The following is a 23,660-nucleotide window of genomic DNA, read 5'->3' as shown; positions in this document are numbered from 1 at the left end:
CAATATCCAGATAATTACTTTTCCCTTTCAATTCATTCAGTGTAGAACTCTCTTTTTCATGTAAGAAATAAGTAGCATTTAATTTGTAGCACAAAATTTCATGAAAGTAATATGTAGGATTACTTGCTAAACATAGCATTTTAGTATTGTTTTACAATGGAACTCATTAGTCAATCATCAATAACATTTGTCCTGATATAGTAAAAAGGAGCTTCTAAATCAAGTTGGTGGATAATTCCAGAAAAAAAGTGTATTTATTTTAATTCTTTAAATTCCACTTTCCAGCTGGAAAAAAATCACATGGACCTTATAGAGATCGACAGAGAATGGTTTTGAGATAACCATATTACACGATGCATATTAAAGATCATCTGGACATCCATGGATCATGTCACCTCCCTCCCCTACATATGAAAAGGGCAGTGCAAAGCTGGGAGCAGCCTTAGCCCATGTACCTGGATTATGAGATTGGAGTTATTCCTTAATCCCAGTAATAAATTATATTTTGGAGCCAATAATTAAACCTCTGAATTTTGTGTCTACTCTACATGATTTTTTACTGAATTCAACTTAAAGTAAGGGACTTAAAATTCAAATGCAATTGCCTTTGTGCCAACATACTTCTTGGGCTACTCCGATTCATCTAACACTTGAGATCAACTATAACACTTTACATGGTATTACCATTTTGTGGCAGCTGACAAGTTCATCTTCAATTAAACATCCTCATATCTCTATTTCCCATTTAATGTGAATTACCCAGGTTCCCAGAATCACATATGACAAGACACAGACAACACACAGTTTTGAAAGTCATGGTGTAAGACTTCACATATGTGAAAACTAGAAACTTTCAGAGTTTATGCATATTTCTATATCAAATAGACCATCAAGTTTCATTATAGGAGTAGATGTTCCAAGAAGGTATTCTATTTGTCTCAGTTTCCCATGAATTATGTTCTTCTCCATAATTTTTATGATATTGTTTTGCTATTTATTAAGGCATATCACTGTTGTAGAAGACCATGTATAGTCACTGTAGTAAAGCAAATAGATTTCACTTAATTGATGGTCATGGGACTTGAACTCAACCTTATTGAGAAGGCCCAAGAAGCCCTGGCATTTGTTTTAGCTGTGCTTTTGCTGGTTATACATAAAGTCAGTGACTTACTTTTAGAATGTGTTCTTCGGCTTTGGCTTGCTTTGTGGCCCCTCCAACACCAGGTGAAGCTGTTAGTCCCAGTATCTGAGGAAGGGGAACCACTGGTTTGTTTTCTTTCTTGCGTCTATTGTTTTTCAACTTCTGTTTCAAGTAACGCCTCATAACGTTGTTGTAGACTGCTTCTTTGTTGGTGTGATGACATTCGTCAATGATAATGAGGGAAAAGTCTTAAAAGAAAATGCAGATAGTTCATTTGTCTATAGCAGCAAACTACAGTGAGAGAAGCAGCTTCATGCTAGTGAACTGAGCTGCTCTGGGGATGCCTTTGCTTGGGCAGGATGCAGGAGCAGCCCTCTTTCCCTTCTCAGGAGGGATATCTAACTATGGTAGGAACCTGAACACACAGAAAGAAATTCACATATATTCATCAAGAAACTCTCCCTGGTAGATAGCACCCTTATTTAACAGATGAGATTCAGAAAATTTATAGAGCTAGAAACTGTTAGGGATGGAATTCATACCCTGGCTTATTCCAAAACAACTGTCAATATTACACTTTTGCTCTTTAATAAAATATTTCATTTTAGGTGTGTGAATTTTATTTTTATTATATCAAATGAAAACCACACTGTTTAAAAAAAGGATAATTTTCCCTTGTTTTAACATTGCATTTAATTATTATAAATTATTTCTACTTCTTTTCCTTCCTTTCTTCTCCTTTCTCATCTTATCCCACACAGAATAGAAAGAATTGGATTTTTATTTCATGGAGAAGAAGGCAGGCCTAACAGGATCTGTTAACAAATAAAAAGAACTTGTCAGAAGTAAAGGGAAAGTCCAGCGAGTGCTTGATTTAATAATAGTATTCTTATGCAGAATAAAATGATCTAATTAAAAACTTTTTTTTTCTTCAGGAAGTAGAAGTGTTTTAATGAAACCTTAAACAATCAAAGACAATCTATACCAGGGTTAATTTTTATCAACATTTTAAAAATTATTTAACAAATACAGCCTTAGTTACTATCATTAATACTACTGCTACTTCTCTTTCTAAAAATAAACACTTCAACCAACCTGACAACTGGACACCAGCATCTTCTCCACTTTCCCAGTTTAAAAGGGAGTTTTCAAGGATTTGAGCTGTACTGATAATAACATCATAGGATTGGACAACTTCTGGAAATGATATTTTCAGTTGAGTATCACCACTTAATCCAGTAATACGATACCATTTCTTCAAAAATGGTTTGAACTCTTTGCGGAAGAGCTGTTCAACTAATGGAACCTTAAAAATGTGAAGATTTAAAAAAAGAGAAAAAGCACAGTCAAAGTCAAAGGAGTATTGATCAATGGCCTACTATGTGGCAAGCATTAAAAGAGATGTTTACATTATCAGTTAATTAGACATAACAACCTATTCATCATTCCTTCCATTCGTCTGTCAATAGGCATTTATTGCACACCTGTTAGGTTTAGATATGTGTCTGGGACATAAAGATGTTTAAGATATGGTTGAGGACTTTGAGGAACTCAGCCTAGCTGAGCACACAGACCAAGACTAAACAAAACAAAACAAATTAATATAGCACAATGTAATAATGCTCCCCTAGAAATACATACAAAGCGACAGAGAAGAGGAAAAAGCAAATGACCATTCAAAAATAAAGAATTTAGAAGGAATTTGAATCTAGTAAGCCATAGGTCAGCGAAGAGAGAAGTTCAAGCTAGATTAGATAAGAAACTATTTTTAATTTGTAGAGCAGGGCCAGGCTATAATGGGCAGTGAACACTAAGCAGCGTGTTTTACGTTTAGTATAATAGCTCACAGGATCCCTACAAGTTGAATTGTAGAGGTGATTTATTTCCGTTTGTTTTGGGATCAGGCCAGAAACAACAAGCCCCCAGGATAGGAAGAAGCAGGGAACCATGAGAGAGGAGTTGCAGCACTGACTGGGCAAACAGGTGTGGAGGAATGGACTATCAGGATAGCTTTGGCAGCTGAGCGAGAACAAAAGAGCAAATAGACTTGGCAAAAGAAGTGGACACTTTTGGTTCTTTTCAGCAGACTTGGTATGTTTTAATGTCTGTTAAAGGTGGCTGCGTTGACACCTCTATGCTCCACATTACTAGTCACTCAGAATAACTCCTGGATTATTCTGAATAATAGCCAGGCCATTTTGAAGCCATCTCCTAGGAAGGTTTATACAATGGAAGCCCAGGGGTGCACAGTGTGGGAAATAGAGAGTTGGCAGGAGGAGTTTCAAGGGCAAGCCTTAAAGAATGTATGTTATATTCTTCATTATATGACTACCTGAAATGCAATCAGTGGTTATCTCTCCATTGGTCTGTAGGGTATGTGTCATTCATTTTTTCACTTGATGGGAGCCCCACTTATGTGTTAAATAAGCGATGGTTGATCTCCCTGGCTGAGGAGAAGAGCTTAGGAAGAACACTGCTTTGTATTACTATTTAGCAGAAATGACGGAAGCTTCTGAGAGTGGATGTCTGGGGAGCGGAGAGGGAGGGAGGAGGTAAAATGGAATACGTGAATTCCAAGGAAGCAAAGTGGACTTAAAATCAATAATCAAGGTTGGTGAGTGAAAGAACATTACTACAGGGTGGAAAGGGTGGAAAGAATAAAAAGAGAAACTTTCATTTAGTGTTTTGTTTTGGTTTTTCCAAAGTAAAGTCTCTCTGGTCTACCTGTCACAAAATCACTTGAGAGATCTGGAAAATTCATACTCCTGAGCCCTACTCAAGAACTGCAAAATCGAGGGACCGTCGCTGGGGCAGAGCCTTGAAACCTTCACTTTAATGAAACCTCCCATGTGACAGTTAAGGCTTTGACATTTGAGAGCCACAGTTCTCTCTCTTCCTTCCACAAATCTGTTCCTGATTCATTTCACTAGAAGTATTCTTTCCATTCCACTTATGCAAGACAGAGGGAATAATCTGAGACAGAAGTCAGAAGGAAAGATCCTGAAGAGAATAGAAATTAAATTTAGTGGGAAGAGATAACATGATCCAGAAGAAAGAAAGTCGGCCCTGAAAACAGCTACTCCAGCCACTTGCTTGTCGTGTTCCTTGGGCAAGGTCTGAATCATCTCAATGATCTCAATTTCCAGATTAATAAAATGAGGATAATGTCAACCTATTACAGAGTTGTAAAAATTAAATGAAGTAGAAGCTGACATATTGCCAGTAGTCAGCAAACTTCCCTGATGTTTCATCTGTCCTTTTATTCTAAAAGTAGAGTATTGTGGAAAGGGAAGACTGTTGACTTCAGGAGACAAAAGTTCAAGTCTCATCTCTGCTGTTTCTTGGCTGAGTGACTGACCCCTGACAGGCCAGTTAAAGTCTTGGAGCCTCAGTTTTCTGATGGTAAAATGAGAATAATAATACCTCACAGAATGGCTGTGTGGATTTAATGAGATAATGCACCTGAGAGTGCTTTATAAAGTAAAATAAAATATTAATTATTATATTATCAACATACATCTCTCCCATCTCCCTTCTAGACTGTAGATTCCTTGAGGATAAGATCTACATTTCATTTGTCTTTCAATACACTCGTGCTTTGAATGATTAAATTAAGAATTTCTGTACCATGGGGTAATATGGCAACCCAAAATTCTGGCCATAAAAGGTGAGTCAGAACCTTCCAAAAAAACAGCATCCTCTGATCTATAGAACAAAAAGTTGTCACAGGAGATAGCAGGTGTTGGAAATCCTGATACTTGTCACTCTGGGTGGCGTTGATTTCCTACTGAAGGACACGGGAAAGCCAGATGCAAGTCTGACATGGCTAATTGGGAGGTGTGTGGTCCTCTTGGAGCCTTTTCCTGAGATGTGACAGAGTGCCTGCCAAGACCAATCAACCCCAACTGCTACCCACTCCTGCTGAATCATATGGGGCTGCATTACAGCATCTGAGGGAACCTGGGATTTATCTCTCATGATGTTGAAGCCCTAGATAGGAAATGGAAAGTCTGGGAACACAGGTGGTGTTTTCATTTCTCCCTGCATTTGAAGGCTATAACTTTGGAGAGGGCGGAGGAAAGGAGATGAAAGTAAATGGTGTTAGGAAACAGGATTTCCCTTTTCTAGATCAAGGGTTACAAGACCTAGTGCTACTGGGCCACATACAGTATGAGGTTATGTAGACTTACTGGGCCAGAGACTTCCTCGCTCAATCAAAAAGAATTAAAGCTGAAATTACTTTAAAATTCAAAAAATAAAATGGAATGGTAAACAATTATGACATAGATGGAAGAACTAGTGGAAGGATTTTTAGTAATTCTGAGAGAAAAACCATGGGGAAGCAGATCAGGAATCACAGTCAAGTCCTCCACTGTCCACACAACAATGCCGCAAATATTAAAAATTAATGAGGATAAATTAATATTTAAACATGGCCATAAATGTGCATTCATAAGAATCACCTAGATCCAACGGGATGAAAGGTCCTTGACTGGAATACAGCATTGAGAGGAGAAAGAAATAATAGAGACAGGAAGGTGCACTGGACGCACACAAAAACATGAGACCTGAAACAACAATCAGCATGAACATGTGAAGAGATAAGCCTAAGTATTTGCATTTAGGCTCAAAAATGAACTGCACAAAGGTAAGTTAAGAGAGTTCTATTTTAATAGATTTTCAAATAAAAGAGAACTGAGAATTTTAGGTTTATGGCAAGGTCCAGATAAGTCTGTGGATGCCAAAGGCAAACCCGGTCATGAGCTGAGTGAGCAGCACATCTCATCTCTCCTACACGCTGCCGGGGTAAGATCTTATCTATAGGATTCTGTCCAGCTCCGGAAGCTGCATTTTCAGAGGGTCCTAGATAAATGTCTGGAAGAGTAAGAGCACCAAGAATGCTGACAGGTCTGGAAACCATGTTATACGCAGAACAGTTAAAGGAACTATGGACATTTATCCCAGGGGACAAAAAGAAAATCAATTTAGGAGCCACATGCCTTCTCTATGTGAAGGGCTGTCCTAGGGCAAGAGAATTAGCACTTACTCTGTAATTACAGAGGAAAGAACTCTAACCCTTGAGTGTAGATTTCAGGGAAACAGATTTGGATGAACGCATCTAGGGCTTTCTAACACTGTCTATTGTTCAAAGAATGCCTGGGGCTGTCTTGTTAGAAGGGGGACTCCTTGATATTAGAAGTTACCCAGCAGAAGTGAGAGAACCATTCTGCAAAGGAAGAAGGCTGAATCTCAAAGCCTGGTTTCAACTCTAATAGTCTATGACACTGTGATACAAAGGAAGTAGATGAAACAAAAATAGCTCCTAGGTTTTGAGGCTACATGCTTTGGAGGAGGTGGTATAACTAACAAAGAACCAGATAAATGGGGAAGGAGAGGCCTTTGGGAGGGTGCATAGTGAGTTTGAGGAAACAGCATAATGTTCCAATGGTTTCAAAAGCATCAGTTTAAGTAGCTTTGAATCCAATTAACTTAGTTTTTTTCCCTCTGGGCCTGACACTTAAGATCCTGTTCTTTGGTTAAGTTATTCAGTTTCATTAGTTATAAAGGTTAAGAGGAAGGCATGAGAAAAAGAGCTAATGTTTACGAGTAGGAGAAAGAATCATTAGTAGGCCATATGTAATCTACTTTAAGCTTCAGAGGAGGGTAGTCATTTTTGTTCATTTTACAGATGAGGAAACTGAAATTAAAGAAGTTACTAATTTGTCTAATTTCAAACTATTGGTAGGTAAAAATGTGAATCAAACCTACCTTATTCTAAAATGCAGTATCCTTTATAAAAGGAATACATGAAAGGCTATGGACAAATAAATTCTAATGTATCACTATTACTAGCAAAATAAATAAAAGTGTTTTAATAATGGGCATACAAGCATGAAGGAGAGTTCTTTAGACTTAGCAGATACATACAAAATGCATTTGAAACTATATGATGGAAATCATTCAAATCATGGATTCTGAGTATGTTCCTTTAGTACTGAAAATCAGGTTGAAAGTAAAACTTTTAACATAATAGAAATCCAAAAAATATGGAAAGTTTTATAGCATATTGCTGTAAGAGAATAGAATGAGAATGGGGAAAAGACTTTCTGGTCATGGAAATGGTAACATTATTTCATAAAATGGTAAATATTAATGTCACTAATTAGCAAACTTTCATTCATCTGAATAAAGCTCAAATAACTAGATTTTGTTTTACAGTGAACGAAACATTCCTATTTGTAAAGATGGCCTTTAGATACCCTAAAATACAAATTATCAAAGAAAAAAACCTGAGTTGCATCTAATATAACATGAATATAACATTATATATATTCAACTTAATTTTCTCTTTATCTTTAAACCACATTGTATATATTCGAGATAAAGAGCACTTGTCAGTAAAAGACTGTAAAAAACAATGTTTGATCCTAGCTTCCAGTGATATTAATATTTTGAGTCATTCATGTTCACATGCAATGATAAATTAGTACCAGTTAACTTTAAAGTATATGTGGATAAATATGACCCTTATACCATAAGTTATAGCTATTTGATTTCATGTTTTGGTTTTATGGAAAAAATTCCATTTTAAGGCTAATCACTTAGACATTACATATGCCTAGAAAAATAAAGGTTACAAATAAAAAAAATGGCTTATTTTGACATTACTTCTAATTAAACTAAATCTGTGTGATTCATTGCTACAGATTTCATAATATAAAAGCTTAAAAATACTAAAATGAAAATGAGCAAACAATGTTATATTATGTACTGTTTGAATACCTTATTGACAAGAACTATAACTTTTCCAGGCTCAGACGCCTTTTTCTTCTTGTCCAAGTGATCCTTGGCAATGTAAACGGCCACTCTGGTTTTCCCACTCCCTGTAGGAAGGCATATGATGATATTCTTCCCTTCCAAGGCTGGTTGGGCAACTTCCATTTGGTAAGGCCTGAGCTGGAGTTCTGGCTCAGGGGATGCTCTTGCTGCCACATTCTCTTCATCTGAAGGAAATTAAAAAAGAAGAAAAATAAGAAAAGGGGTAATGCAATAACTAAGGGTAGGAAGCCTGAAACTGAACATAGACCTCTTGTGGTTTAAATTCCTTTTCATGTGTGGTCCAAACCAATCCATGTTCTATTTTCTGTACCAATGAGTGTCAGCGCTCTGGGTGTGCAGGATCCAACCCAAGCTCTGTATCATGGCAGTGGCCTGGGGGCTGAGGGTGCAGAGGCAGTGAATTGGCAGGATGGAAGACTGGGAGGGGGAAATACGGGGGAGTGTTTTCACAGAGTGGGCAAAGCCAATGGGACTTACAGAAAGGGCTGTGGTGCATGCAGCATGGTACTGAGAGTTGTCAATGCATTAGACTTCCCGATTCTTTCTTGAGCCATTACGTCCTACTTGATTCTCTGAGCCCTTCCATCTACAAAATCAAGAGGAACTGGGAAAGTAGGAATCAGTTGTCCTCCTTGTTCTGTATTCTCCTTTTTTTTTTTTTGTTACAAAGAAGGGTATTACATCTGGTACTACTTTCCTTCACTTGTAAAAAACTTTATCTGACAACCAGATACCAAAAAGCGTGCACACACACACACACACACACACAATATATGTATCTTTCTCTCTCAGGTCCTTTTCCCCATCTGAGGCAACCAGGTTTTACAGAAATGATATTTAGGGAGTAGAGGAAAAACTTTTCCCATGGTAGCCTTTAAGTGGGAGATTTTCATTAAAAGGTGGAAAATACTTTTAATGGCTTAAACTAAATTGTGACTAATTTTGCTATTTAGTTTTGAATTGTGATCATTATTACTTTTTTATATGTATGTCTCTACATATTCATATTTTTCCTGAAACCCAAAGCACAATACATTAAATATATTTCCAATTAACAGATTTTTAAATTTAAAATACTGATAAAGTAAGTACTAATATACGTTATTTATATGAATATTAGAATAAAATTATTAGAATATATCTTGGTTTAGATATATGTTATATTTATAAGTGACCATATCTATCCATATCAGCCAGGGGAAAAAGACCTAAAACTGCATAGCTTATAATGCAAAATGAGGTAAAATCAATATTATACCTATTTAAAAGCCCATCTTATGCTTTATATAATCACAAGAAAAAAATGAAATGACAGTACTTATCAGTATTTCATCACACATGAAATAGTGTTCTTTCTCTTATCAATGATTGCAATAAAACTGAACTAACATAATCCCATTAACTTCAAAAAACTTGCTGATGGCTCCTTTTCAGTGACTGGATAATTCTATTTAACTGGGTTTTAACCTGTTGTGATAATACTATCTGGCCAGGTAGGAAAATTCACACCAAATACCACTTAGAATCATCTACTAACCTGGCAGGAAATTTGCCATCTGTATGGATGAGTAAAGACAGATGCAATGCATTTAAGCTGTCATTGGATCATCTGCTGATTCATTTAGTACGATTTTCATGAAAATCTCATTCAAAGTCACCAGCATCTAAAATATACATTCGCCAGTTTTCTTTCCATGCTTATTTTGAACTCTACAGTGTTTCTACAGTATTTTAATAATCCGTTTTCTATTACATTTATGTAAGGTTCAGATTTATTTAAGAAGATTATCTATTAAATGGATTTTATAGACTATCAAAATCTTAATATTTTACCTATATTAAAAGCATTTATCACCTAACTTTTCCAAAAGAGCCAGAATATTTGCAAAGGAAGATGTATTTTAAGCAGTGTCTAAACAAAGATCCAGGCATTTACTTTTGCTAAATTGTTATTTGAACTAGGAAGTTTGTTAAAAAAATATTGATAAATTCTCTTTGTTTAATTTTACTCTAGGTACATTTTTCCATAGATTTTAAAAATAAGAATAAAGTGCTACTTCACTCATAATAGTTGCATGTACTTTTTAATAATCATTTTTCCTTTTGTTTTCCATAATTACTACTGTATCCTTGGGCAACAAATATTTAAAAAGAGAAACATATAGCAATTTCCTAAGTCTCTTTCCCAGAAATCTAGAACCAAATGAGTAAAAAATCGATATCACTCATGCATATTGGATATTTATCATACTAATAAATTTAAGAAGAGTTAGAATGTGAAAAGGGCTATTGTGATCAAAATTTAACTCCAGAACCAAAGTCCTGAGGTTTTAGTGATACTTAAGTGGTCATATATGAATTCTAAAGTCAGTATTGACTGGGCACCTATTATACGCCACGCACTTCCAAGAATACATTGTCCTCAAGGACTTCACAGTGTAGGGCACTATACTTCTGTCACTAAAAGTATCTGGCTAGATAGATAGATGGCTCAATAATCTTCCATATTTTTGAGTCAAGACTAGGAGATTTGATGGGTGGCCCTATGTTTAAAAGAGAAAAGCACAGAGTGGATATGGAAAAAATTAGAGTTGGATTTAATGTGAGAATAGCATCCAAAGAAAAAAAGCTGGGTGAGTGCTAAATATTCAGCCTGATTCTTGCCTTATCACATCCTCTGACATAGGGATGGAAGAATTTATCCACAGAAGCAATGAAAAGAGAGTTTTCTCTTCTCTGTCACCAGAAGGAGAGAACTGGGCTGGTATCAATGAGCCAGGAGCCAATTTCCTTTATAAAAGAAGTGTTTGGGTTTTTGTTTGTTTGTTGTTTGTTTGTTTTGGGCTCTCTCTCAAAAGTGTAATCAATTAAATGAAGATGGCATTTAAAATATGCACATGCTTTGAATAACATTGTGCCCTCCCTCTACAACAAATATTGATTGAAGATCTTAAAATTATATTATACCATATAAATGGTCAAAAAAGGAAATCAAATAAGGTTTAAATAATAATATTCTATTGGAACTACACCATGTGGCAAATTTCATTCTCACATTGATTTTGACAGCTGAGTTATTCTTGGAGAGAAAAGGTCTGTCACTGCATGTGTTTGAAATCGACAAAGTATTCTTTTACCTATAGTATGTAACCACAGAAAAATACTCCATTCCAGCTGGACAAATATTAATAGGCATTACCTCGAAATAGTAAGGAAACACTTTCTACATATGAGGCCAAAGTGTTATTGCCAAAAACATTGTCACTTTTTGAGAAGCAGTATATCTCTCTGAAAATGGGAAACAGAACAAAAAAGCCTTTCATAATATAATTAGAATATGTATACTTTAAAAGTACCAGTAATTATGTTTTATGTAACTCTTCCACAAGGGAACATAGTGTGAATGTATTGGGTCACACCCATGACCCTCATAGTCCAAAATATGACCTTCAAAAAAGGACAAAGGACATGCAGAATAAGGTACCTTTTGATGATGTCAACCTCAAAAGTTAAAAATATAATGGCAAATACTGAAATACTTTTTAGTGCCTCAATATGTGTATAACAGTTCATCAATTTATCTAAACTTTTAAAAAATTGATTTCTATTTCAGCTTATATCATGCACCCGAGGGTAAAAATTTTCATAATTTTATCATTTAGAATTTAACTACCCACTATGCAAAGTAATTCTTTGTTCCTAAGTACTAACCCATCTAGAACTCAAGAGGTATCCCTTGAAAATGTGTTTGTCTTCAAAAAATGTATTTGCCTTTGAAAATGTATTTGCTTTTCAAAAGTAGGTTGCGTTCAGATTTATCGTGTCTTTCATGCCACATTGAGGACTAAAAATCAGCAAATACATTTGCTAACAGCTCTAAATAGGCAAAATGCCCTGTACATAGAGGGTACATATTAAATATTTATTGAATGAATGACTATTGTTGAAAAGCCCTTACTTCGACAAATAAAAATTAGGATGATATCCACAACCTTAAAACAACCCATAAAGATGTTAAATATTAGCTAGAGTATATTTTGAGTTCTAACATCAATAGCATGTCATAGAAATGTTAATTATTAAATTTAACAATTTTATGAGAAGGATAGAAAAAAAGAAATACAATCCACAGAAGTAAGCACAAGGCAAGAACTTAATAAGCACTGACTGAATTGAACAGAAAATTAATTAACCCTTTTAAATTAAGATTAAAGTTATGACTGACATTTGGTGTATTGGGTTTCTTCAAACTAATTTGTTCTAAGGGATTTAGGAGTGTGATTGTGAGAAAAGGATATATAAATAAAAGAGGCGGTACAATCCAATTTGGAAAGCTTTTAGGACAGATGATCATCTTCATATAAACTATTTTATCCTTTTAGGCCTATTATAGATCTAAGTTTTCATAATTCTTCTGACAATGCAGGATGATCTGAATTTCACGATACTTTCTAAGTGGAAACAACTCAATCTCAAATGAAGAATACAGTAATTTGTTTCTTACTTTGTCAGTTCTGCACTGCTGCTTAGCTGGCCACATTGCAAAGCATTTTCTTTATGTTTGTAATTTGTTAGTTTTAATTATGAAATATTTCAAACATATAGACAAATATAGAAAGGTGCATAATAGACATCCAATAACTCATCACCCATACTTAAAGATGTTAACATTTTATAGCTTAGTGGTAATCATGAAAATACACATTCAAAAACAGAAAGAAACAATTTGAAATCTATGAGACTGACACATTAGGAAATCTGATGACAGGAAGTATTAATGAAAGTCTGGGGGATTGGGAACAGGCACACTCATTTATGGATGGTGGAATATACAACCAATATGGAGAGCAATTTTAGAAACACCTAGTAAGGTTTTCATTTAGTGACCAAAATATTTTGCAAACTCTACTTCAGTTCAAGAGATATTTATACAGATTGGAACTCTTTTAACTATATGTGTCATTTCTAGTTTTTCGTTTTAAGGGGGACTCTTTTATCTGCAGTTATCTAGAGAGTCACCCTCCTTTTATTGCTAATATTATTTTTTTTATTTAAAATATGTTTTAATTGAAAAAGTGAGATTTGGGAATAAATCAATGTACCAAATTGGATACAGAATTGTAATGCAGTCAGATTAATTGAAACAGATTTCATAAATAAAATAAAATGACATGACTCTATGGAATGTGGCATATGCCAGACCAAAAAGATAAATGCACTGGATCAAAATTAGAGAGTTTAGTTCTAAGACTTTTGTAAGTTGTACTTTTAAGAAAGTGAATGGCAAAGTTCCAAAACGACTTCACTATAGAAAAGAATTGCTTTAATTGTATAAATACATTAGGGAGGGTACGAACAGCCCCCATGCTTCCCACTATATGGCGTCTTATTTCACACTTTTTAAGGTTTACACAACAGTTAGGCAGTACCTGAATCACTTCCCATGGTGCCTGAATCACTGCCCATGTTGCTGTTATGTCCAAGACTTTCATCTAAGCAGCTGACACTTCCTTCTGCCAAACTTGTGTCTGATTCTGCAAAGGAAAACATTTTAAAATATTTTTAAAATATTTCTGAGAATAAACGTATTTTAACTGCACACCTCTACAGCACACAGTACATACAGTTCAATGCAAGTGGGGAAGGCACACCCAGACAATTATGAATAAAAGGTAAGAGTTTCTGGCAGGCTACATTAAAAAAAAAATCCACCATGGATGAGCAGCTGCCGGGTAGGGAATCAAATACATATTACCTACTTAAAGTACTCTATGTCCAAAACGAGAGCTAACGCAAATTCCCAAGGATTTATGACTTTTGTCATCCCTCTACATGGAAATTTTGCTCAAAAAAAGAATACCTAGGTTTGATAATGTCTTTAAACAGCAAGTATTGTATAGAAACTATTGAGCTATTTTCATGTAAAATGTAGGGAATTAATAAAGTATAAAAAATTAATGCAGTACATGGTTCTACTGATCAGTTACAAAAATAAGAGTTCACTGATAAACATAAATTTAAAATCTCTAAAAGAACTTGCTCAAAAGAATATCACTAAAGCTTGGCATCACAGTTGTACTAGAAGCGTATGTAAGGTTGGAAATAAATGTTTTTCTTTACTATAATTAAACTAAGCTTCTGTCAAAGAGTTATGGTTAGTATGAATGGCAAGTGCACACCCTTCATTTATTAATCCTGACTTTCTGTTTTCAGTACTCCGTATCTGTTCTTTTTGAAAACCTTCTTTCCCTCAAGGGAAGAATTCCTTCCTTATCGTTTGTTTCCAAAGGCTTTATGTATTTCATCCTCAAGGACCAGAACTATCATTAAACCCATAAAAACGAATGGTGTTTACTACTGTTGGCTTTGGAATTGAAAGGCCTTGTGAAATTTGCTATTACTTTGTTCTGAGCCTAAGTCCCCTTTATGTAAAATGGAGTTAATGCCGTTTACCTTACAGGATTTGATCACCATTCAGTAATATTAGATACAATAAGCTCTTGGCACAGTAGCCTAATTGGTAGATTAGAAAACGAAATAAAAATCAAGTCGTTGGTATATTATTAGGGAAGGAGTTTCGCTTAATAATGTTCTTATGATTAATATTTCCTAGTATTTATACTTGTTATTTAATTATTATTTCATATTAAAGCTCCTCAATGTACTAATAAATTATATGAAAGTAACCTTTAGCTATGTAAAACTAGTCTGAGAGCAGGTAGCCGGTTAGCTCAGTTGATTAGAGCACAGTCCTGATAAAACTGGTCTTAGTGTCATATATTTAGGGCTGGGAATAGAAATGGATGAAAAGTAGATGCATAGTATATTTTAATGAAACTTCTCTTTAAAGAGATGATATACAACTCCTCAAAATTACAAGTACCTTCTTTCTCCTTAACCAGTTAATTTTTTCAAGTCACATGTATTGAGATATAATTTATATACTCCAAAGTCACTCTTTTTAGGTATATCGTTTGATGAGTTTGACAAATGTACACAGATTTGTAACCACCACCACAATTAAAATATTTCCATCACCTCAAAAGTCCCCCAAGCCCCTTTGTAGTCAATCCCTCCTGCCATCCCCTGGCAACCAGTGACCTGGTTTATGTCCCTATAGTTTTGCCTTTTTTCCAGAATGTTGTATAAATGAATTCCTGCAATATTGAGCCTTTCTGTCTGGCCTTTTAAACTTAGCTTAAGATGTTTGAGACTCGTCCATGTTGTCGTGTATATCAGTAATTTGTTCCTTTTTAGCGCTGACTAGTATTCCATTGAGAATCTACTTATGACATGTCCCTTTCGATTCGGATAAGCCTAGTTAGCCAGGGAGACATAATGGAATTACAGCCAATGCCAGTCAAGTATGTAAGATATCTTTCATAAAAGTTAAAAGAAAGCAGATGAGAAATTTATAGAAAAATCCTCAGTGGACATACATAATGTTTAAGTATATTAGCACAACATAAATATACTAATGTGAAAATACTGTGCTTATCAGTTGTCATAGATTAGCTCTAAAACTCAGATTTGAGGAGTCCCTAATGATCACACAGGAAAACCTGTATATCTCACTGAGAGATTTTAAATATGGCACTTTGCAATTCCCAAAGGTATGTCTTGTTAGAAGCTCAGAGGCGAGTGTGGGATAGAACTGTCAAGTAGAGGAGCATTTTGGGCAGATGTACTGATGAAAAGAGAATATGATTTGTAAGGAAAAGGCAAGGTGTAAAATGAGATGAGGAAAATGTCATTGCAAGGATAATTCTAGATCTAGAAATATAGGCCAAGATTTCTGAGGCACAAAAGTGAATTCTGACAGACTTTTCATTTGTTGTTTTAAACGTAGTATTGAGAACTGAAGAAAACAGCAAAATTACTGAAAAATACTGACAAATACCTAAAATCTAACACTGTCTCATTAAGTTTTCCACTAAGTGTAATAGAAATGAAAATTACATTAATATTTGATTTTCACTTTATTTTCTAATCACTACCAGTTAAGCCATAACCTTACACCTGCTTCATGTATGAGTAAAGTCAAGATTTTCCCCAAGCTTTGTTCCGACATATTTAAGTTTTAGGGGAGCTATTTATGCATTGTGCAAAAATAATATATGAATATTTTTTAAAGTTGCTAAAATAAGGTATTGTTAATTAAGTTCACATCTAGATTATTTTAATCTAACAAACAAATCTGCAGTGTGTCAGGAAGACACTGAGCTCAGTTTTCACAGATGTAATGTAAATTACTTTATAGTCTCTCAATATCCTATGTGGTAGACACTCATTCTTGCCTCGGGTTTATAATTGAGAAACCAAGGCTCAGAGGGATTAAACGATTTATCCAGATCACACAGCTCGAATGGGACAGAGCTCCCATTTCTTATCCAAGTTCAGTGTTCCAGTGCTTTTTACCCCAAACCAAGCATGGCTGATAATTTGTATGAAGTTTTATAAACAAGCAATCATGTATCCCTAGTGTTAAGTGAAATGAAAGCTGTGGGTTTTTTTAAATAGCAGCAGACATTTTTATTGTAATGTCAAATTTTCTTTCAATCTTGAAACAGAACTTACCTCTCCAAGAAAAGAAGTTAGAGAGATGACTTTGCTAACACTTCTGATTTCATTGATAGATTTTTATTAACTTTACATTTAAGCATCCACACTTATTTTTAAACTTTTTTCTGCACACGAATAAAAAGGGAACACTTCTCTCCTTATTGTACAAAATTATTGCAATAATTCTGGTAGAGATTATTATTAAAATGAAAATGAATATATAGAGCTCTATTTCTTTGTCATTTTAAGGGTATATAAATCTCCAGTTTCTCCACACAAAAATAATTTTGTTTCCTAGGCAGCAAATTCTTATGCATTTTGATATTTTTTTCTTTCATAGAAGTACAAGTACTAAAGGAAATAAATTTAATAATAAAATAAAATAGATAGTATTTCCCATAACACTGAGAATGCCTTCCCAGTGATTTTCCTCCTGCATTAACTTTAAAAAGCACATTACAAACACACACATACACCCCCTCCCCCGAAAAAAATCAAGATCAAGGAAGTGCTTATGTGATACCAAAATTAAACTAACCTATTGAGTTTAAATGCCAAGAATTTCTGCAACTGGTTTATTTAGGATTATCTTGTTTCATTCTTTGTATTTTTAAAGTATGTCAATCTGGGCTTAAGTCCTGATGAATAAAGTCATGTGTTTATGATTTTAAAGTAGATCATGTAAAATAGAGTCAAATGGAGGCGGGTGTTGCCATGAAAAGAACTTGTGTTTTGGAGCCCAACAGATTGGTCTCCAGATCTGAACTCAGCCACTGCTAACAAGTGACTTAACCTCTTTTTTAAAAAAAATATAGGCAGTAGTTTCCCATTTATTGTGAGAATGATTCTATTAGATCAAGGAAATGAATCTTGGAGAGAAACAAATCATAAATTCTCATGAAATCGCTGCTTAAAGCGGCTTTGAATATTGGAGTTATATTGTATAATAAGTTTAGTTAACTTTTATATAGGTGTCATTTCCTCTAGGGAAAATATCAAAGCTAGCTATGGAACAGATTTAGAAAATGGTGGTAATTCCTAACTGTTAGCGAAAAGCAGTTATTCATATCAAACGCTATTGGAATGAAAGGAAATTATAACCATCCAGTTAAGAAACAGGATTTTCTGTAATAATTTTGTAAACAACACAAAAAAGAACAGCTTTGCTTACAATAACAGGAAGTGTCTAAGACCAGTCCATAGGCCATGGAAAAAAACTGCCTCATTTTGCAATCACATCTTGAGTATTTTGCTAATAAGGCAGATATATTAACCGGAATCCAAGAATTTCATATTTAACATACTCTAGACCATAAATGCTTTAAAATATTTTTAAATCATTTAGAAACCAAAAATATTGAAGTTTTAAAAAAAATTCAAACAAAAACCCCTTTGGTTGAAAGCCTTTTTAGAGTCTATTTCAATGTAAAGTCTGCCCTCTGCTGGAAAATGTTATTATAACAAGTAGTGGACAAGTAGACAGGTATTGTTTATTCAAAGAGCTAAGCTTCTCCAGGTAAAATACAAATTGGTTCTTACTTCTGTTTCGACCAGGTAGTGTCCCTCTTATTTTCAGCCTAGATATATTTCTCGCCCCACAGAATATCTCTCCTTTCTTACCCCTTGCCTAAGTCTGGTCATACATTCTCTTTCCCGAAAACTGGTTTTGCATCATGGCAGGAAACAATGCAAGAGGAATGGGCCTCTGTGCATATTGAGAGAGAAGAACAGCACCAACTGCTCCTGTTCTCCGGAGAGTTAGTGTTTACAAGGTCTTCAGATATTCTAATTTCACTTTTCATGGGAATTTTATGTTTATTCTAGTTCTGACCTCGTGATGCATTTTAGCTTCACCTCTTTAGCTAACCCCACCTTCCCTGCAGTTTCAAAAATGCTCACAGCCTGGAGTGTCCAAGGCCACCCCGAAAGCTTGAAACACATGTGCATGTCTGGGCACACACACAAAGACTGCGTGGCCTTCTCAAGTGGGTTTACTTTCACACTACTAATAATACATATTTCCTTTCCTTTTGAAATAACAATCTTTTTCTGAGAGGAAATAGATTACTTTTATTTTCAGCTCTATGTATATGGATCTACACACATACACACACACGCACACACACACATGCGCGCTCACATTTTGGTCTGTCAGATTTTGCTCTCTGTGCCAGGGAACATGTGTTCCCGCAGAATGGAGAGAAGCCACCTCCACCCACCTTGCATATTCTCTCCTGGATCCAAGCTTCTAGGAAATGAGTTCCCCAAAGACAAAAATCACTCTCCTAGAGCCACAGGCCCACATGGCTATCCATGGAGCTCCTCTACTCCTGCTTATAGAGTTGCTACTGCTGAAATGTTTCAGCCAGAATTAAATTTGAATTATGTGTGACGATGCTGGCTTAAATTGTATCATCTATGCCCGTTAGCCTTTGGACTTGGGTTCTAATACAGAAAGACAGTTATTTAAGTACAGGGTTGTGAGAATAACCACACCCACCAGAATGACCCATTCATTCGCTGCCAGTCAGCAATAGAGCCAGAAAGTCCTGGAGTAGAGTCTGTCATGTGTAATAAGCCAGATGGCCACATGGGAAGCAAGTCTTCGCATAACAAGGCTTAGGCATGGCAAGGTAGAAGATGAGTTCGAAACTTCTCTAGCTGGTTAGCACTTTTCAGGAAAGGCTATGGCAGTTAAGTAGACTTAGGCACACACGAAGAAAGTACAGGGGAGATACACTGAAGGGTGTCCTGTTCAACAATTATACCTTTGGAGTGGGGGCGGGAGATATGATTTTAAAAACGTTTGCCTATTTCCATGGTGTAAATATTCCCAACATGGCCACTTTCAAGCTACCAGCATGATGTCACTGAGTGGAGCTGGGAAAAGATGTGCATACGTGGTTATTATAAGCCAATATGAGCCAGTCCCAGTACCCCACTAGATATATTTCTCTAACTAAGGGCTTTCCTACAAACATCATCTGGGATGATCATACATTCATTGTGCTGCTATTTCATAATTATCCAAATGATGAGTGATATACTGTCAAAAGTTGTTTTTTTTTTTTTTGCCTTACGAAAAGCATTTGTAAAAATTACAGTTAAGAGAAACCCATTAACTGTCATTGATCTTAGAAGTCTTAAGTCCCACCACCCTTCTCTGCCAATGTTCCCCCTCACCAAACTGTTCCCCTAAACACATTTTGAGCTTTCCTGCCCTTGTGCTCTTGCTCTTGATGTTCATGCAGCCTGAAATGTGGCCTGCCACCTCTGTTTACAAATCCAGGATAGAACCTTTAAGGGCTGGGATGAAATGTCTCATATTCCTCCTCCAGTCAGCTTTCTCTCATCAGTCTTCTTTCACTAGTCTTGTCTCTTCATCCTTTAATATGTAGATCATGTGTCTCTTTTGCTATGGAAAGACTACTGTTTCTTCTTGGGGGCATGTAACTCATTTTCTTGAATTAGATTATAACCCTTTTGAGGGTGAGCACAATGCTTCAGTTCTTGGTCCCCCAATAATACCATATTACCTGACCAATTCACCCCCCTCTTCATACTACTCTGGCTTCTAGTCCCCATTCACATCCTAAAGTAGTGAAGGTAAGGTCTGATAATCAAATTAAAATGAAAATCATTGCTTTTGTTAAACTCTGCTAAAAAAGCTTTAGGTTTACAGCCATAAATGGATGTCATGAAAATAAATCCAGCATGTATTTATTAAGTGCACCCTAGGGAGGTTTCTTTCTGTCACAATATCTATGTCCTCATTCCTGAAGTATGAACAGCAATCCTCCTACAACTATTATGCAATTGCAAGTCATATAATTGATCTAGATAGCTCATGGTGGGTTTCAAATAATATACAAACCTATATAATCCTTAACAAGCACCAGGATCAGCATCGGCACTCTCTCTCTCTTTCTCTCTCTCCCCCTTCTTCAGCCCCCCACCCCAGCTCAAATTAATCTGCCTTTTGGATTGCCTCAGTAGTACTAGTTCTCAATAATTACTTGAATTTAGAAAAATATAGAAGTAAAGGAGAGCTATTTTAATTCAAACCAGTCCTGAAACAGTGTGGGTGATTCTGACACAGTATTATTGTACACTGCTGTATCAATTGTCTTTTCCACCTAGGTCTCAAATGCTATGGTATTTATTTCTAGAGATTCTAAAAAATCTCTAGATTTCTAGAGGTTAGTGCTATAGAACATTATTCTGGTCCTCAAGTGCAAGGATAAATTTTGTGGCAGTTTTACAGAAATTAGTATAGACCAAATCTAAGATTGGACTTTGGTCTATAAAAAGGCAAAACAAAACAACAACAAAAAAGTGCTATAACAGATTGGGCCAGGGAGAAGGAGGCTGTTTTATAAAGGTCAATTTTTAAACCCCTCCTACAGAACATGATCTATGCAAAATATATCCACAATATATTCCAAAGCATAATGTCACCGGATAAACCTAAGGAGTGGAACATATGGGGGAATATGAAAAAGAAGGTATTAAAGTCTGAAAACAAGCAGGTTGGTAAGCTCATTAGCTGGGGTGGAATTTTAAAATCTTCACGTGAACGAATATATAAATCAAAATATACACATGCATTCATAGTCATGCGCACTGTACATTCACACATGGCACACTCTACAGTTACATTATAATCTTTCACACTAGAACACTGAAATTCCACTCGCTTTATAAATGTAAAGGCGCCCTCTGCTGGCCAACTTGAGGTATTTGCATTTTCTAGTTTCACAGCAGGGAGATATTAACAGAAGGATAAAAAGAAGTTTGGGAGGATTTTTTGTTCCACTCTGCATAAAAGTAAGTTTATTTTAAATACAATGAAGTTTACTTACTTTTAAATCTAATTTATTTTCTTTTATTTTATTATAGAGCATTAATTCCTAAGACAGTATAATAAAAAAGCTTAATGTGAAATAACTACTCACTTGTTTTGACAAAGCAACAGTAGCAGACAATTAAAAAATGTTTGTACATCCAATTTTACTATAAACTTATAAAATTCAAATAATCCAGGTAATTTTTTATTTTCTGTAATTAAAATATTTTTACTAGAAGAAAATGAATGCAGGCTTTGCATCCTCTGTTGTTTCCTAGGGAAGTATGGTCTAGATGACCAGTGACTTCGGAAAGCAGAAGTATAACATCCAGCATTCAATTCTTGTTAATAGGCTGGGAACTGTCCCAGTGTTGTTTAGAAATTGGTAAATTTGGAAGAAGGCAAATTAAAATAACAAATTTTTGGTATATTTTAATTTTTAATTACTAGCCACTTTTTTAATGGGAAGCAGTTGACTGTCAATAGAGGTGCTGGGATGAAGGAAGAAGAAATACCAACCCAACGTACAGCCATGACAAAACCACTCTCCAGAACTATCCACTGGAGAATTCTAATCTATCACCTCTAGGGTGAAAAAGAGATGTGTTTTAAATTAGTTTCAGGGTGGGCCACTGTTCCTAATGGTAGATGTCTTACCCATCAGGTATATTAAGGAGTAAAAGGTGCTAAAAATACATATAAAGAATCCTTGCATTAAAGCCATAAATAATTAACAGCATTTGTATGTACCGAGACTACTATGCACTGAAAAAACATTTTAGAAACTGGTTTAGAATAATTATAAAAGTCTTAATTTAAAATTAGAAATAATTTGTCCCAGTTTTTCTTTCTACACACACACAAAATTCATATTTACAGAATGTGTGCATCTTAAGTAACAAGTTTCTTGCAGTACTACTTTGGCATCTATTTGAAATCTTAATCCAATACAGTGGAATTCAAAATAACGATTACACATTATCAACATCAAAAACATACACAAAACAAAATCATACAGATGCACATTAGAGACTATGGAATACCTCCTTCACATTTATTTTGATTGTTTATTCTGTCAAAAAATGCCTATGTAGGCAAAGTCCTTCTACAGTAAAATTTTTTTGCCACAAAAACTTTAATCAAAAGAACTCCAATAATTTCTCTGGGCTAATGGCACTTTACAAATTATGTATGTCAGTAATTCTTAGTTCTTAAGAAAGATAAGAAAATGATCAGACACTTGGAGTGATCCATAGCCTCTATCCGCAGCAGTATCTAAAGCAAAGGCACTACATTTCCAAAAAAAGTTACCCTTTGTTAGTACCCTGGAAAGGGCCAGAACAGATTAGACTAACCTGCTGTGAAATCCACCTGAGAAATCCAGACATCATAAGAATCCTACAGACTAGAAGATTGTTAAAATGTTTGTGGATCGGGTAGGGTCTTCAGATTACTATACAGCTTACTATACTTTTACGTGTTCTCAGACTACTATATATGTTAGTACTCTGTATCTTCCTTTCATAGCACTTACTGCAAGTGTAGCTGTGTGGTTACTGGCACCCCATAGTGGAAAGCTCCAAGGGGCCAAAGCCATTTCTGTTACATTCCTAACTGTCTTCATAGTACTGAACAAGGTGCCTGGCACACAATAAGAATTTGATAAATATTAGTTAAATGAAAGAAGTGAAAGAGAGGGAGGGAAGTTAGGAAGGGAGGAAGAGAGATAGGGAGGGAGGGAAGCTAAGAGGAAAAAATAAACAGAAGCTGTCTCCTAAAGCCATTAAGATCCAGATTTTTTCACAAGATGCATCTTTAAGTTTTATATTAAGAAGTAAAAATAGAATAAATTTTAAAACTTGTGTCTTTAATTTTGCTCACTTTGAAACTTAGAGTAGATTAACTACAAGCTGATGAGATGCATCAGTCTGGTAACTTTTGATGAAAAACCCTCATTTAAGATGTAAGATCATCTCCCAGTTTCAGCTCTGTCTTTAATTCTTTTTAGTACGGATTTAAAAAAATAGCTGATGACTCATAGAGATGTCAAGTAGCCTATAAAGGAGGTTTATTAAAACATGAAAATTCTGCATTTAGATAGTGGATTTTGGCATTTGTATAGAATCATGATTTCTGAAAAAAAGTGCAGCTGCTCAAATGAAAAGGAAATCCTCTAGAATTCAGGTTTGAAACCTTTGCTATTCTCTACGTTAAAACCTTGTACTTAAAATGTGGTCCAGGACAGCAGCAGGAGCATCACCTGAGCCTGTA

At 35.3% G+C, this 23,660-nt stretch overlaps 1 protein-coding gene across 1 annotated transcript in view; it reads right to left on the bottom strand.

The window, feature by feature from the left end:
* The window catches only part of IFIH1 (interferon induced with helicase C domain 1), a 49,063-nt gene that overhangs the window by 11,604 nt on the left and 13,799 nt on the right, over positions 1-23,660 (bottom strand). The window contains exons 4-7 of the mRNA XM_069472015.1: positions 13,411-13,515; positions 7,925-8,145; positions 2,237-2,447; positions 1,172-1,389 (exon numbers count right to left, since the gene is read on the bottom strand). Of these exons, the coding sequence (XP_069328116.1) occupies positions 1,172-1,389; positions 2,237-2,447; positions 7,925-8,145; positions 13,411-13,515 (755 nt within the window). The remainder of the gene's footprint in view (positions 1-1,171; positions 1,390-2,236; positions 2,448-7,924; positions 8,146-13,410; positions 13,516-23,660) is intronic.

This window comes from Eulemur rufifrons, chromosome 1, assembly GCF_041146395.1.
Source record: "Eulemur rufifrons isolate Redbay chromosome 1, OSU_ERuf_1, whole genome shotgun sequence".
Taxonomy (NCBI): Eukaryota; Metazoa; Chordata; class Mammalia; order Primates; family Lemuridae; genus Eulemur; species Eulemur rufifrons.
Note: the sequence above shows the minus strand (reverse complement) of the source record. Positions and strands in the feature narration are given on the sequence as shown.